At 40.1% G+C, this 17900-nt stretch overlaps 1 protein-coding gene across 1 annotated transcript; it reads left to right on the top strand.

Annotated features, from left to right (window-relative positions):
• Window positions 1-1394: 1394 nt before the first annotated feature.
• CYP2R1 (cytochrome P450 family 2 subfamily R member 1) lies at window positions 1395-13957 on the top strand (the record flags this gene model as incomplete). Its single annotated transcript, XM_080695720.1, has 5 exons — window positions 1395-1714; window positions 5558-5699; window positions 9698-10330; window positions 12234-12563; window positions 13782-13957. The coding sequence occupies exons 1-5, from the start codon at window positions 1421-1423 to the stop codon at window positions 13955-13957; spliced, it is 1575 nt and encodes a 524-aa protein (XP_080551846.1). The 5' UTR covers window positions 1395-1420.
• Between the last annotated feature and the right edge of the window lie 3943 nt (window positions 13958-17900).

Here is a 17900-nt window from a genome sequence, read left to right as displayed (position 1 = left end):
TGGATCTACTACCTGTACTGTTGTGCCCAGATCAGGCACTGTAAATCTGACAATGTCGGGGTAGGCCGATCTCAGGTATATGGTAGGTGACATTCTCTGTCTCTTGGCTCAGCATCACTTTTCTGCACCTGCCATCTCAATATCCATCCTGTGACATCAGAGACTAATTTTATCAATCACCTATCACAACTACTTTTCCATTCTACTAGAAGATTCATGTGTGTGCCTGTGTGAGAGAGACAGACAGACACTGGGGAGCTGAATTCAAACACATTCTACTTCTAAACTCTATCTCCAGGTCCCCTTTGTTAAATCATCATCACTGCCGTTGTTGTTGTTGTTGTTGTTGTTGTTGTTGTTGTTTAGAAAAAGGTTCTCCCTGAGGCTGGTCTTGAACCGCAATCCTCCTGTCTCAGCCTCCCAGGTATTGGGATTATAGGCATGCACCACCATGCCCAGCTCAGCAGATTCTTAATTGATATGTTTTAAAGCTTTAGAGATAATGTATGGAGCATCTGTAATAGGCAGTGGCGAGCATTCCATGGGTGGAGATCCTGTGAAACACCCTGTAGGAGCTTTGTTGCTCTCATTCAACTATATTTGCACCAAGTAGGCATTCAGTAAGTATTTGTTGTATGAATGAAACTTAAAGCTAATGAGGACTTTAATAAGGCTCCTTTTAAAGCTAAATCATAATTAGGGTAGCTGTTAGAAGAGGCCCAAGCCCGGTAGGTCCAGTGTTGCAAGTAATTGCCCAATTATAAACAAGACTAGAAACTGAAATAACAATATGAAATAGTTGCTTAATTCTAGTTAGTGAAGACAGAAAATGTGAGGAATAAGCACTATCTCTGAGTACCTGCGGACGAGAGGCCGCTGTGGTTACCAATTAAGTAACGAGTTTGGGGAATCTGAGTTAATCACATAAACATTGTTTAATCATCACAATTCTTAAATGATCACACATAGAATGGCCTCATAACAGGACAAAACATAGATGTGTAAAATTGGGAAAAATAGATTATTTTCTTTTTATATCGACAGGTGAATTCTCTAATGGAAATTCTGAAAATTATCAGTTCAGCTGCAGTGCTAATAATCTGTCCAGTCTTCCTAGTATGAAACAGACGTGGTACCTTAAAAGACACATCAAGGCAGGACTGGCCCCTAAGGAGGGAGCATCCACCTAGCCCAATGATTCAAGCTGTCCTGAGCCATTGTCAATGTCCTCGTGTCAACACCCTGGAAAGGGGGCCTAGGTTGGGTGCCCTCTGGGCTGCAACTCACCTAGGGCAGCGCCAGATCAAAAAGGTGGCAAAGCGGACTCTGAGCCTGGTAAAGCCCGGAGGCAGCTGACCCCAGTGGCTGAGCGGCCTGCACTCAGTGAGCCAATAGGCGTGGAGCTAGGGCGGGCCCTCAGATGTCCGGCCAATGGCAGTGGGGCGGGGCGGGGCGGGGCGCGCCGCGGGGAGCGCAGCTGTGCACGCAGATGTGGGGCCCTCGGGGAGCCGAGGCCGGCGCGGCGGCCCTCGGGGGCGCGCTCTTCCTGCTGCTCTTCGCCCTGGGGGTCCGCCAGCTGCTGAAGCAGAGGCGGCCAGCGGGCTTCCCCCCGGGGCCGCCGGGGCTGCCATTTATCGGCAACGTCCTCTCGCTGGCCGCCTCAGCCGAGCTGCCCCATGTCTACATGAGAAAGCAGAGCCAGGTGTACGGCGAGGTACCGCCCCGACGGGCCGCGGGCAGGGAGGGCCTCCCTCCCAGGGACTTTCTGCGGGGACTTCTCTCCGCGTGCCCCAGACCTTGCAGGGAAAGCAGCCTCGCTGCGGAGGAAGGAAAGGTCCCTGTGCGCGGTCCCGGCCGAGAGACCCGGCCCCAGACAGGTGCCCCCACCTTGAGCAGATGCCAGAGGCGATCACGCCTCTCAGGTGTGGGCATGGGTCTCCGCGCCTGCTCAGTGTGGCCCGCCCCTGAGTGCCCTGGGAACCTGGCACCTGTCCTAAGCTGGATGCTAGTAGGTCGAAATGTCTTACCCTTGACTAATGAAGTGTTTAGGGCTAAACTGTTCCAATAGCTGCAAAGGAGGCGGAGGAAAAGAGGAGCAAAAATGAGAAGAATGTGTGTATTGACATGTAGACATTGTCTGCCTGGCTTTGCCTTCGACTTAATGGATAACCACCGAACATTCATCTTTCGCTGTCGGAGCATTTGATCTTTACTAGCTGTGGAACACTCTTAAAGATCTCCCATTATCTTAGAGATACTTCTTAACTCTGACAGTCTTAAAGTTAGTATAAGTTGATGGAATACTGTACTTATTTTGGAGGTAGGAGACTACTATCTCCTGTACTTCAGGAAGGTTAGGAAAAGTATTTTACATCACGGTGGGAGCTTGTGGTAGAAGAAGCTGTTCATATAATGGCAGCAGGGAGCAAAAAGAGGGGAAGAAGAGGATCCAGGGTTCCAACCGGTATTCCCTGCAAGGGCACACCCCTACACCCTGAAACTTCCCAAGAGGACTCACCTCCCAGTAACACCAAGCTGAGGACAAAGCTTTTAACACATAGGCCTTTAGGGGACATTTAAGGTCCAAACTATAGCAGAGATGATAAGTTATCAGATTCAGTTTATATCCTAAAAGTAGAAACAACATAATTTTCTTGCACTGGTAGATGTGGGGTTTGGAGAAAATGAGTCAGCATAGGCAATTGCAAGGTTTTGGACCTGAATACTTGAAGGATAAAGGAGAGAGGTCATTAAGTGAGTTAGTGAAAAGGTTTGGGTAGAGCTGGTTTGGAGAGAGAAGAATGACTTTAAGATCATAAAAGTGATTTTATAAGTCAAGGAAAATTATTTCTTAAATTCCTGTTTGCCTCTCAGGTAACATCTAAATTAACTCGCAATAGGTACCCAAAACTATTGAATAAATCAGAGTGTATAATCCTAATTTTGACCCCTCCATAGGTCAAAGCAGTTTAAGGATAAGTTTCCTTATCCTTAATTAGATCCCCAAACCTTTACCAAGTCTTTGAAAATAGTTTGCGCCAGAAAATGTACTAATTCAAGTAAAAATTTCCCCAGTTGTATCCTCAAAGAGAAAAATATCTTAAATTCTTGAGTGAAGGGTTGTATGCAACTTTCTCAAGCCATGAGCCCTTTTTAATTTTTATAAGCCCTAGTGTTCACTGCTTGAAGCTTCACCTTGAAATACATCTCCCCTCTGCTCTGTCTTCATAGTGACTTACTGCCAGAGTCTCTCACCATTCTTGTGAAATCACCAATTAATTTGGTTTTGCCTGCATCATCCCCACTTCATATTAGTGCCATTCTTTTATTATTTTGCTAAAATTACATTTCTGGGAAATGATTATTCCTTAACAACACTATGCTACACTACTACTTTGGGAACTGAAAGGGTCTCTCCCCTTTGCTCAGTTGGTAGATGAAAGGTTTTGACGAGTCCCCTTGGCGCATAGATACACGCGGAGATCCATAATCGGTATTACGGATTCGTGGGAGATCAGCCTTCAGCCCCCGCGTGGCCGAGGGGGCTGGTGGCAGGGGGGAGAGTGCGTCCCTCCCTCTCGGGCTCCTCTCCGAACTCTGAACTCTCTTCTTCCTGACCAGGAGGCCTGGTCCCCTCCCGGAATCACAGAGCTCCACCTCCTAGCTTCCGGCCCCGCCCCCTGTGGGGCAGGGGCGACTCGAACCTTTCAGTAGACACCACCTTTGTGCCAAAAGCTTCCACTACCACTTTTTACTTAAAACCACTGCTTATGGTAGTCCATTCACGTACCCGAAGGCTCTGAATATACCTACTGCACAGTTCTAGAGGCTGCCCATGCACCAACTCTGGTAGCTCCATCGCTCAGCGAGATTAATTCTGTTTTAACTAGATCCTGGCTTTTACTGGTGTAAATGCTCCTGAAGAACTGTTGTCCTCTACTAAGACTTGTGTTTTCTTTTGAAGTAGTTTTTACCATGGCTGACTCTGCTCTATTCATTTACAGAGATAAGGCTTGACTCAGTATTTAGCTCCCAAGAGAAGAGTAATAAGCAATCTTTGCATCCCATTGCTGAGGTATATTGTTTCACACTAGATTAGGCACCTCTGCTGGGGTAGCTAGAATGGCCCACAGGAGGTGTGACTTTGTAAGAGAGCCTGAGGTGAGGCATGTGGTCGATAACTCAGCAAGGTATAGGAGAGATACTCTCCTTTGTCTTCCTCTCAGCTAAAAGGCAGCCACCTATGCCCACTTGGTGAGTGCCCTTCCTCCCAGTCAGGTTCCCTTGGTTAACTTCCTGGAGTTTGGAGAGCCAGATACAAATGGGCCTGCTTACAATATGTTTATATTTCAGAGTTTGTCTCTTGAGCCTTTAACAAGAGACAAACAGCCTCTTCCCTACCTCTGGAGAGAGTATGGCTTCTTCATTCTTCTTAGAATCAAAAGGAGATTCCTGCCTGTTGAGTCTTGAGATGGAGTGAATCCTAAAAGAGTATCTAAATCACACATATTTTTCGTGGTAACATTGAAGGCCAAAAAAGGCTAAGTGTTCTGTTAGGATTTTATACCTGCTGAATGGCAAACTTTGAACTCGAACCTAAATCTCCTGGGCACTGAGTTCAGCACTCTTTCTGTTATATCATGTGTAAGATCGAGGCATCAGACATGGAATGGTGTAATAAGGCACCCTGTCTAAACATTGTCAGTTGACTAATAAATGTTGACATTTTCAGGGAAGTAACAAATTCTGGGACAGCTGATGGTTTCCGTAGATATGGACTTCCACGGTTATGTTATGGTTTGAGGTGATATGGTTTTGGGGAAACTGTCCCCAAGGACCCCCGTTAGGGTTCCGGACACGATTTCCCTCAAAGCACACACACAAAAAAAAACCCAAAACAGAAAAACTGCAGGTTCTTGTCCTGAGCTAAGGATAAAAACACATTAGCCCAGACTCTTGCTGAAGATTTAAAGAAGTTTATTAAAAAGAAATACAGAAGACAGTTAAAGCCCCATGCCATTCAGAAATGGCACGGCGAGAGGGGGGAGTTCAAGTGAATTCACCAAAGATACAACATGTGGAGCTTTCTTATAGGCCGCCTGACCAGATCTGGGCAGGTCCTTTGATATGCAGATGTGCTGCCCTATCTCTAGCCCAGGTATCCCCTCTGTCTCCATCCCAGTCAGATCCTTGGGGGGCGGGGGGGGGGGGCATGTCTGTCTCAGGCACAAAGCTTCACACCTTTTGTTACACTCCAAAATGTGTTAAGTTGCTTCTCTGGAATCTGGGATTTCCTCACATCCTTGAGGAACCTTGCCTCCCTTTAGAAATCTAAAAAGACCCTAGGCCTCTTCTATTCTTTTGCTAATTCTCCATGGAGAAATCTGCCAGCCCTCTCCCCACAGCTCCTGGCTTTCTTCACTACCAAATATATTTTTTGAATTGGAAATCTTTCCCAATCCTGGTACATTAATACATTTTGAAACCTCTTCTCAATACTGGTACAGTTATATTTCTCTATTTTTCTGCTGTTTACATGTTGTTTTTCTTCTCAAAGATTTTCAGCTTAGATCTTGGAGGCATATCTACTGTAGTTCTCAATGGCTATGATGTAGTAAAGGAATGCCTTGTCCATCAAAGTGAAGTGTTTGCAGACAGACCATGCCTTCCTTTATTCATGAAGATGACCAAAATGGGAGGTATGTTTTTTTTTTCAACTACTTAATGACTTGAGAGCCTATCATAAGTCACATTCTTTAGGTATTTTAGTGCGTACAGTTGGGATTCTTTTGTACTGATTAACAGGAAAGCATTTATATACTTATTTAGAGAACTTAGTTTTTGAGGACCTTTTAGACTATATAATATTTTAGACTATTGCATATGCCAATATTGGAAAATTTATCTGGTATTAATTTCCAATGGAAGAAGGAATAGGAGTCTAGGTGCTTTGTGGGCACTCAGGCAGGGAGGAACAGCAGCTGTTACACTGCAGAGCTCCTCTCTTTCTTGGCCCTTTGTTCTAATGATTAACCTATAGTAAGAATGTAAAGGAAATTAAGCCTTTAACCTTAAAAGCCTTAGAGACAATTGAAGCTTTTAGCCCTAAAAATATGTAGAGGCAATCAGTGGCTCTGTTTACCTCCTCTCCTTTGTGACCTAGCCTGGGTATAGGAAAAGTAAACTCAGTATGCTGCTTCAAAGTACCCATCGTTGATGAGCAACCAATATAGCCTAATAAAATAGAGGTGGAAACAAGGTAGATTACTGACCCCTGCACTTAGCAAGGGGGTCCAGAGGTAAAGAGGTACCGCCTGGAAAAAAACATGAGTTACTAGCCCATAGCCTTATAATTCTGATAAGAACATACAAATACAAAATCTATTCAAAGGCCAAGGATGGAGAAGAGGGCAGAGTTTCATTTTCAGGCTCTCCAGTGTGCGCTAGGCACCCTGTTTTTCTTCTCTTTCCTTTCTATTCCCTACTAATTATTTATTTATTTGTGTGTGTGTGTGTGTGTGTGTGTGTGTGTGTGTGTGTGTGTGTGTGATGGTACTGGGAATGGAACCCAGGGGCCTTCTACCTCTGGGCTATAATCCCAGACCTATTTTATATTTTATTTGGAAACAGGGTCTCTTAAACCAGCTGAGGCTGGCTTCGAACCTGCATAATCCTCCTTTCTCACCTTCCCAAGTGAGGGGATTACAAGCCTGCACCACCACATCCGGCCTCCTACTAATTTTTTAAATAAAGACATGTTGAAGTTGCACCAAGCTATTAGTTTTAATTTCCCTATTCAACCAATTCTAGTTGAATAGAGAAGAAGAGCCCACAGCACCATTAAAACCATAATATTGCATGCTAATTTTATTATAATCCAGTTCTAATATAAATAATGTTTAAAGAAATAGCAGCTAATAATATCTGCAGGTGTTATGAAATAAGTTAGGAGTCTACACACACACGCGCGTGCACGCACACACACACACACACACACACACACACACCAGAAATATCCTTTCTATGCCAGTCTTAAGTACCTGATGGCATTTTTACTATCATTTTGCTTATAAGCATACAGAACCTGAATCAGCCTTTCTTAACTACTAATCAGTATGCTATGTACATAGAAAGTTGTGGGGTTTAGTCAAAGGACTATCATTCTTTATGATTCAGTGTTGATCAATGTTGGATGATTTCATATTCAACAATGGGAAAATGTTAAAAAGTGACAGAAACCAGTAAGAAGAAAGCAGCAAAACAAAGCCTAAAATAGCATGTTGAAGTCAGATACAATGGTTTTGATAGTATAAGAATTTTTACAAGTGTGATCACACTTACTGAAAACAGGAAACAAATCAATTAAAGCAAAGAAAGCACAAAGTTTAAAGACCAAATTCTCAGGCCAGAGTATGATGCTTGAAAGCAATAAATAAATGACAAGTAAACCTCATCCTCTAAAGTATCATTATAGATAACAAGCCAAAGAATGAACCACAATTATAATAGAAAAAATGTTAATAAATGATGAAAATTAAAAATAGTATGATCAGAGGAATATATGAGACAAAGTGTCCATTTTTCAATAAGATAAAATGAGCGCTCAACTTTAGATTTTCAAAAACAGAAGAGTTTGATTATATTAAAAAAAAAAAGCCTTCTGCACACTGACCTTGGGCTTGGGAAATGATGGCCACTGTTAACCCAGTGTGTGAATGCAAGAGTCACCCAGTGGGTGAGCTCAGCCCCATGCCAGGGACGCCGCTTGGTCAGGATGGGGTTGTCGTGAGTAGCGCTCCTCTGCACCTTCCTGTGCATGTGTCCCCCACATCCTCGTGTCTCCAGGGCTTGCTCTTTTCATCTTGCCTCTGCACCAGCTGTTCTCTCTACCTTCCTCCTGATATTTACTTGACTCACGCCCTTGTCTCTTGTAAGTCTTGCCTCAAATGTCATCTTCTAGGTGAGGCTTTTGCTGGCTTCCTTGTATGTTTTGCTTCTTGTAGGATTGACCTGTTGTCTGTTGTACCTATTGGTACTTCTGTGAGAATAGGGGGTTTTGCCTGTTTTGTTCATTGACAGATCCCTGACATGTTAGAGCATTGCCTGGAACATACATGCTCCACAAGTAACATACCAAATGAATATTTGTTGAAGGAATGGTTATCTGGGAATGTGGAAAACAAGAATGGGCTAAGGGAATATAATGTTGCTGCCCTGAAGACTCCCTCCTTTAACTATGGTTAACTTTAAAATAAGCTCTAAATTTAAAACTCGGTGTACAAAAGTTGTTGAAATGTTTATTTCCTATGTACCGAAGAGAACATGATCATTTTCATCTTAGGTACATATATATACCAGTGATGAATAATATTCCAAGTAAAGTACATGTTCTATATAAATATATGCACTGAAAATATTGGGCTTTTCCTCTGATAGTAAAAAAGGAAATTTTCCACCGTAGCCATGTCAGAGCAGTCGATATACTGTGGAGATTCTGGAATTTTTTTGTTTAATATACTTTTATTGGTGCAATAGAGTCTTATATCATAATATAGTTCAGAGTGATAGTGACATACATGTATATAACACTTTGGGAGCTTCCTGGTTTTACTCCTTTTCCCCTTCTCCATATATGATATTAAGATTGGCATTGGTATTCTCATATATGTACAAACATCAATGACTTCATTTAAATATGATCATTTGATAGAGTGAAATGCTCTTTTATTTTTTAAAATCTGACTTTTTTTTTAATTTTTATGTGGATCATATTGAAAAGCCATACATTCACACAGTGCTTGGTGCCTTCCCCCCAAGATTTTGGAATTTTATAACAAGTAATATCAACATTAGAAAAGTTTGAGCTTGCCGGGCGTGGTGGCGCACGCTTGTAATCCCCGCGCTTGGGAGGCAGAGATAGGAGGATTGCGCTGGAGCCAGCCTCACTGTCTTAAGAAACCCTGTTTCCAAATTAAAAAAAAAAAATATATATATATATATATATATATATATATATATATATATATATGGTCTGGGAGTGTAGCCCAGACATAGAAGGGCTTCCAGGAACTCCAGTACTACCAAAAGGAAAAAAAAAAAGTTTGAACTTCATTCTTGCCTTGTTTGTTTGAGTATTTCTACTTTTCTACTATACTGACAATTCATTCAGGCTATATTTATCTCTGCTATAGTTACTATGTTGGATATCATATGCCTTTAACATAAAAAAGAAAATTTATACTCTCAAACCTCTTTTAATCAGAAAATCACTAATCCTAGAAAAAGGATTTTCAGGTGTTTCTTTAATCCAAGATAAAATTTCTCTCATAGAACACATAGTATTTGCCTTTTATATAATAGACTTACAATAAAAGTTGAACAAGAAAAAATTACCTAGGCCTAGTTATCCAGGTTGAATTATACAATACTGAACAGTTTCTTGTGAAAAGAGAACTATAGGTCTTCTCTTCTAGTCTCAGATGAAGAGTAGACAAGCCTTATCTGTTGTAATATTATGTGGCTAATGAGTAGCAGAGACTAGGACCCAATCATCCAGTTAAAAATAAAGATAATGTTGGGGAAAATTACTGTCTATTTTTAAAATTTGTTTTTTTTTTTTTTTTTTACTCCAGAGCATTTTCCGCTATTACACACAGAGAAGTAGGAATTATGCAATATCTTTGATACTTTTTTTCAGGCTTACTCAATGCCAGATATGGACGAGGATGGGTTGATCACAGAAGATTAGCTGTAAACAGTTTTCGCTGTTTTGGACCTGGCCAAAAGTCTTTTGAATCTAAAATCTTAGAAGAAATCAAATTTTTCATTGATGCTGTTGAAACATACAGTGGCAGACCTTTTGATTTTAAGCAGTTAATAACAAATGCTGTTTCAAACATAACCAATTTGATCATTTTTGGAGAACGATTCACTTATGAAGACACAGATTTTCAGCACATGATTGAACTATTTAGTGAAAATGTGGAACTAGCTGCCAGCACCTCAGTCTTCCTGTATAATGCCTTTCCATGGATTGGCATCTTACCTTTCGGAAAGCACCAACAGCTGTTTAGAAATGCAGCAGTGGTCTATGATTTTCTCTCCAGACTTATTGAAAAAGCTTCGGTCAACAGAGAGCCTCAGGCACCTCAGCATTTTGTCGATGCGTACTTAGACGAGATGGATCAAGGTAAAAGTGACCCATTGTCTGCTTTCTCCAAAGAAAACCTAATTTTCTCAGTGGGTGAACTCATCATTGCTGGAACAGAAACAACTACCAATGTGCTGCGCTGGGCAATCCTCTTCATGGCTCTTTATCCCAACATTCAAGGTGAGGACTTTCTTGGTGACCTCAGGGCCTGGCTTCACATATAGGCTTGTATTTGTTCTCAAGTACAGGGCATTTTTAGGAGCTCCTTCTGTGCTAACCAAAGAGAGAATATTTATAATTACATAGAGTTTCAATTCTAGCTTTTTAATTCATGCCCTGCCCAAACCCCTCTCAAATACATCCTATTATGCCTACTTTAAAAATGAAGATGAACCATTTTGATGAACTAAGTAAGGTTAGTGCTGGCACCACAAAATTTCTCATGCTGCAACATTCTAAAAGAACAATGGGCACTAGTAAGTAGACTTCAGTCCAAACCACTGAGCCCAAGTGAGTTGAAGGCCACAAATTCCTGCAGTGTTTATACAATCAACCTTTGGTATACATGAAGAGACTGGCCCCATCACACCTGCAGATATCAAAATCTGAGGATGCTCAGCTCCCTCATATAAAAATGACAAAGTATTTACATATTACTCATGTACATGCTCCCATATACTTTAAATTATCTTTAGCTTACTTATAATATGTAATATAATGTAAATGGTATGTAAGTAATTGTTACACTGTATTGATTAAGTAGGGAATAAAGAAAAGAAAAAATGCTGTACATGTTCAGTACATATATATTTTTTCTGAATATTTCCTCAGGTTGGTTGAATCTATAGATGTGGAACCCATGGATATGGTAGCTATGTATCTAAAATCACAGATGATATATCAAAGTCAATCACTAAGCCAAGCATGGGAAGGGGGGATGGGGAGAAAATAGGGTGAAGATTGGGTATGGGCTAACTGGATGATGTGTGCATGTATGTCTCCACAAGTCTTTTATCCCATTAAGATGAATGACTACAATGCACCAATAAAAAATAAAAATAAATAAAATCATAAAAAAAATGAAGATGAGCTGGGCGTGGTGGTGCACGCTTGTAATCCCTGTGCTTGGGAGGCAGAGACAGGAGGATCAGGATTGCGCTGGTTCGAAACCAGACTTGCTGGCTTAAGAGACCCTGTTTCCAAATAAAAAACATAAAAATAGGTCTGCGAGTGTAGCCCGGAGGTAGAAGGGTTTCCAGGAACCCCAGTACCACTAAAAATGAAAATGAAGTGCCAGGCGTGTTGGCGCACGCTTGTAATCCCCATGCTTGGGAGGCTGAGACAGGAGGATTGTACAGGTTTGAAGCCAGCCCTGCTGGCTTAAGAGACCCTGTTTCCAAATAAAAGTATAAAATAGGTCTGGGAGTGTAGCCCAGAGGTAGAAAGCCCCTGGGTTCCATCCCCAGTACCACTAAAACAAACAAACAAAAAATGAAGATGAAGGCTGAGTGTCTGGAAGTGGCATAGCTTGAGACTTGAACTATATTTTTTCATTCAAGTTTTGTTCTTCAGCTGAGTGTACTGGTGCCCACTTGTACATCTAGTACGTGGAAGGCTGAAACAGGAGAATCACAGGTTCAAGGCCAGTCTCAACATAGTGAGACATTCAGCAACTTAGTGAGACCCTGTTTCAAATAAACAATAAAATAAAATAGGGCTGGGGGTGCGGCTCAGAGGTAGAATGCCTCTGGGGTCAATGCCAATTACCAAAATAAATTAATTAATTTAAAAAGTTTTATGCTTCACTTTTTTCCTTACTGAGAGTGATATTACTCCAACTCTAGATTCATTTAATTGTTGTTCTTAATCCTTTTAGTATTTTTCATGGCCAAGTTACTGAAAGTATTGGCTGTGGTACAAGATACATGGCATATATTTCAAAAGAACTTCTGGATAATAAAAAATAAAAATCCCATATCCTGTTGACTTATTACAGCTTATCCTTTGTCTTACCCCAAAGATAAATTGTTTTAGATACAATTCTTAGAATTGCATAATAACTTAAACACTTTTTCTTTGACAGGACAAGTTCGGAAAGAGATTGACTTAATTATAGGCCCCAACAGGAAGCCTTCTTGGGATGACAAATGCAAAATGCCATACACTGAAGCAGTGTTGCATGAAGTTTTAAGATTCTGTAATATAGTTCCATTAGGGATTTTCCATGCAACCTCTGAAGATGCAGTTGTGCGGGGCTATTCCATTCCCAAGGGCACAACAATAATTACGAATCTTTATTCTGTACACTTTGATGAAAAGTACTGGAAAGACCCAGAAGTGTTCTATCCTGAGCGGTTTCTGGACAGCAGTGGATATTTTGCCAAAAATGAAGCTTTGATCCCTTTTTCCTTAGGTAAGAGAACTTTCACAGGGGTATAACTTTAGAATAAAGTGTAACAGTGATTCATCATGATCTGATGCATCCTGCTCTAGAATTAAATATTCCAACTCTGAAAACAGCATTGATTCTTTCAGCAGGTAATTATTTGATTAGAGGTAATTAACACCTTTTTCTACTCAAAATATCTTGATTTACTAATTAGAGTTATACTGTTGAGACTATGGATTCTGAAACTTTTTGCTTGGGATTTTTTTTTTGGGGGGGATGGGCTTGTAACCAGGTTTATAAAGCTAGAAAAGTCAGTCACAAGTAGCTTGAAAAACAGACCCAGAGAGAGGAAAGACTGGAAGTAAAACTAGAATCCAGCTCTCTTGCTTTCCAGTTTACAGTTCCTGATATCCAGCTAGGAAATATTGCTTTTACTCAGAGCTAGGACTGAACACAGACTCATGGAAGAACTAAACCCTTCCTTGTCATGAAGAAGAAGAATGCACATTTAGTCACTTGAGGTGAATGGACTGTAGATATGTAGAAAAAAAGTCACGTCCAGGCGTGGTGGCGCTCGCTTGTAATCCCCACGCTTGGGAGGCTGAGACAGGAGGATCGCGCAGGTTCAAAGCCAGCCTCAGCTACTTAGTGAGGCTCTCAGCAACTTAGTGAGACCCTGTTTCCAAATAAAGTATAAAATTGGTCTTGGAGTATAGCCCAGAGGTAGAAAAGCCCCTGGGTTCCGCCCCCAGTACCACACAAAAAAAGAAAAAAGTCACACCTTGAACTAAATCTTTTGTAAGCATATCTTAGGTTCTGTTGCGGTGTACAAGGGAAGTTAGATGGGACTAAAGTCTTACAAAAATCCATGATCTTAATAAAAGTGGTAAAGAAATTATTTCTGGGAGCTGAAGTGCTAGTTTCTATTTTTTGGGATTTAAGAGAATTCTTTAATTAAAAATAACTTATGTTGCCAGGTGTGGTGGCACACGCTTGTTATCCCCGTGCTTGGGAGGCTGAGACAGGAGGATCGTGCAGGTTCGTGGCTTAAGAGACCCTGTTTCCAAATAAAAAAGTAAAAATAAAATAGGTCTGGAAGTGTAGCCTGGAGGTAGAAGGGTTTCCAGGAACCCCAGTACCAAAAACAAGAAAATTTTTATTTGAATAGCCTCCAAATATTAGACATTAATTTTGGTAAATGTTGATTTTAAAAAACTTATTATATGTGATTTTTCTGTTTAGGGAGAAGACACTGTCTTGGAGAACAGCTGGCTCGGATGGAAATGTTCTTATTCTTTACAGCCTTGCTCCAGCGGTTTCATTTGCATTTTCCACATGAACTATTTCCAGATCTGAAGCCCAGGTTAGGCATGACACTGCAGCCCCAGCCCTACCTCATCTGTGCTGAAAGACGCTGAAAGTTCATAGATGTTCTGGGGAATAGGATGTATATTTGCCTTACCCCCAAACCTCATGTAATCAATATGGTGTTTGGACGAAAGACAAGAAGATAAAGCCATATAAGCACAAGCTTCTTTGACTTCTAAGGTCGAATTCTCAGTTGAAGAGCACAAACGTACAATGACAGGTGTTGTGTAACATGCTAAGAACCGTGGAAGCCCTAAGCCTAGCCACTTGTTTAGTATAAGGTTTCTCTCCTTCTCAATTCTTTCTGGCTCCTGTTCTAGAGAGCTTTACTTCCAAATGCCTATTCTTTTCTGACCATGTATTATTATTAATAGACTGTGGTTCTGGTTCGGTTTAATAGAAGACTAAAGATGTTAAAACCCAAATAAATGAATCTGCACTACAGAGGTATTTAGTTATGGTGGCAGATGATGTAAAAATATATGTTTAATGTAGAGCCTGTTGGTCTTTCAAACATTGCCCCCTACTAGGCCTTCATAAGATCCATTGAATATTTTCAAGTTTCTGTGTTATGAATCAGAAGTCTTTGTATCTCTGATATATTAACATGTTTCCAGTTGCAGGGAAAGAAAACCCTGTGCAAAGTTGTTTAAATAATAAAAATAAATTTGGAGGCGGTGTGGAAGCTTTAGGGTCAGAATTACCTAGATGCTTCATGGTATAATCAAAGGTTCCATTTCTTCCCATCCCTTAGTTTTGTCTTCTGGATAATGTCATCTTTATCTTAAGGCTGGCTGATGGGAATTACATGTGCTAGGCCCATATCTACAGAAGGAGAACAAGCTCAGATTGTTTCTGGGAGATCAAGGGAGTTTTTCAAATACCTCCAGAAAACTGCCCCTTGGGTCCCAGAGGTCTTTACTAAGTCCTGTGCCCATACATTAACTTAAAACTATGTTCTATCAGTGAGATGATGGTTCAGTTAGACCTGAATGTGTATCTGACTGCCAGAAAAAGTGCTAAAGTTGGCTTACCCCAAAATGTATGTGCTACAAAGGGGTGGGAGTCTAAGAAAAAATAAGGATGATTATGAGAAGGGGAAAACCTTCATTCAGGAAACCAATTACAGTATCTACCTCATCTGCTTTCTGACCACCTGATTTTTCAACCTCCTGTCCTGAGTCTTGACCAAGGGAATGTTGTCATTCAAGTTACTCCTTTGCTTTTTCATTGACACAAGATAGCTTTTACTCCAGGGCCTCCTACTCATTGTCTTTTATTGTCTCCAATAAAAGCCTAGGTTGAACCGTATGATCTGAGGTTCTGGAGTTTTGACAGTCTTACTGAGCAAGGCAACTTTGTGAGCTGAAGTAGATTGTAATAAATTTGAGAAGGACTTACTTGACTTTTGAGTACTTGTACTACTGCTTCTAGAATGATTAAAAACTTCATAAACCTACACAGAATGCCATTTTCTTTACCTGTGCCTAAGGAAATGTTTGCATTTTCCCTTAATCAGGTTAATGCGATGACAAAAATTAAAAGATGTAGATTCATAAACTGTTAAAGTAGAACAGATAAAATAATGCTCTGCCTACATATGAAGGTATCACTGCCCATGTCACTAACATGTTTGGGGAGAGTGGGGGAGGGATGTGGAGAGAAACACACCAAGGGCTGTGTGCATGATGTTGGCATCACTTTGAACCTCACTCTGATGTATAATTATAGCCGGCCAGTAGAAGTAGAAAAAAGAGAAAAGCCTTACTCTCACTTCATGTACTCATTTAATAGCCAAAGATGTTGGGGTTTAGTCAGGGGAAATTATTCCTCTAGACCATGGCAGAAGAATGCTTTATTTCTTCTGTTTTTACACCCAATAACTTATACTATGCTTTGCACTTTGTAAGGTTGTTCTTTATATGCTATCAGTTCTTGACCATTTGGAAACAATTAACTATGGTAAAAATAAAATACTGAACTTTTGTGAAAAAAAATAAGCTAATATGAATCAGTAAATAATCCATAATGGAAAATGTATGGTTTGGGGTCCCTTTAGGAGGGTGGGAATGTCTTATCTCTTACCAATAAGTGACTAATTAGAATGTTGAAAATCTAACTTCAGATTCAAGATGGCAACTAAGCACACTGATTTCTTCTTAAATATCATTAAAATAACCATAGAGATGGAGGGATAAAAACATTGAAAATGGGAATGGAGACCAATATTAGTAGATCAGATACTTTCAAGTTCTAGAAGATGGAAGGTTAAGTGGAAAAATGATGGAGAAATCACAGATAAGACCATGCATAGACAAAAACCTCCTTGGCTCCACTAAAATTTCTCCTCCATTGTTTGAAATCTGTGATATTCCAATTATAACATATAATCATGCACTTGCTGTGATTGGCTAACATCACTTAACATATAATGTTCTCCAGGTCCTTCCATTTCCTTGAAAATGTCATAATTTTCTTTATTGCTGAGAATAATTCTTTTTTTTATTTTTTTTATTTTTTATATATGTATTTCAGCATATTTTTATTCTTAGCAAAACAAATAGATGATTACAGAGATAGTTTCTTTTATAACATGCTTCTACTATGAGTGTTTATCATCTTTTTTTTTTTATTTGTGCACTGTTATCGTCCCCTAAGACTCCGACCCGCAGGGGCTTAGAGAACGACACAGACACCTCTTCAGCTGAAATATGAATTCTTCTTTAATGGATCCTTAATATGTCTCAATAATATGTCTCTTCTTCCTTTCAATGCGTACAGCAAGCACAATATATATCAGCATCATAATCCCTCCCTCTATTCCCTACCAACCCCAAGCTTCCCACAGCTAGGGCATGCACACTTCTGACTCTCTCATAGGCAGGCTGGTGGTAGCATGAGGCTTTGCGTCACTGATCATTCTGCAGGCACGTAACATGGCACACTGCGCATGCTCAAGGAGACGTCCATCTTGTGAGTCTCATGACTTGGCTGCAAGCCTAGGCGCCATCTTGAATCCACGCTGGCAACAAGCCTGGGTGCCATCTCGGTCCAGCCGAGTGGGCCCCGACACACTGTATTCATACATCATAGTGGGATACAAGAAAACATTTGTAGACATACATGCACACATCGCCAGTCAACCCCCACCCGATCCCCACTCCATTCCCTCCCCATCCCTCCTTCCCATGCTTGGCTTAGTGATTGACATCTAGTATTATAGCAATTTATCCAAAATTAAAAATGATAATCTCACATAACAGTTTCATTTGTCTGATACCAAGCTTTTGATAACATAAAGATAACATTTCAATGTCTTTTTGCTTTCTTTCTTACCAGAGAATATTTATTTCTTTTTTTTTAGGTGAAACTATCATATATTTATATATTCATTTTTCAGAAAAAAATCTATCCTAATATGGAATATGGATTCTAGATACCCAAAATGATCTCGAAAAAGAACAAAGTTAGGAGATGTATATTTTCTGATTTCAAACCATATAAAGCTATAATAATTGAAACAGTGTAGTACTGTTCTAAAGGCAGATATATAAACTATTGGACCTAAATAAAAGCCTAGAGCTAAATTCTTCCCTATATTGTCAAGTTTTATTTGACAAGGTTTCCACGAACATTTGGTGGAGGAAATAATAATCTTTTAACTAAATAATGTTGAAAAATTAAAATTACATGAAAACACTTCAATATTTCTTTTTGCTTTCTTTCTTACCAGAGAATATTTTTTTTTCTATTTTTTTTAGGTGAAACTATCATATATATATATATATTTATTTTTCAGAAAAAAAAATCTATCCTAATATGGAATATGGACTCTAGATACCCAAAACGATCTTGAAAAAGAACAAAACTAGAAGATATATATTTTCTGATTTCAAACCATATAAAGCTACAATAATTGAAACAGTGTAGTACTGTTCTAAAGGCAGATATATAAACCATGGGAGTTAAATAAAAGCCTAGAGATAAATTCTT

The sequence above is a fragment of the Muscardinus avellanarius genome (assembly GCF_963383645.1).
Source record: "Muscardinus avellanarius genome assembly, chromosome: 1".
Lineage (NCBI taxonomy): Eukaryota > Metazoa > Chordata > Mammalia > Rodentia > Gliridae > Muscardinus > Muscardinus avellanarius.
Note: the sequence above shows the minus strand (reverse complement) of the source record. Positions and strands in the feature narration are given on the sequence as shown.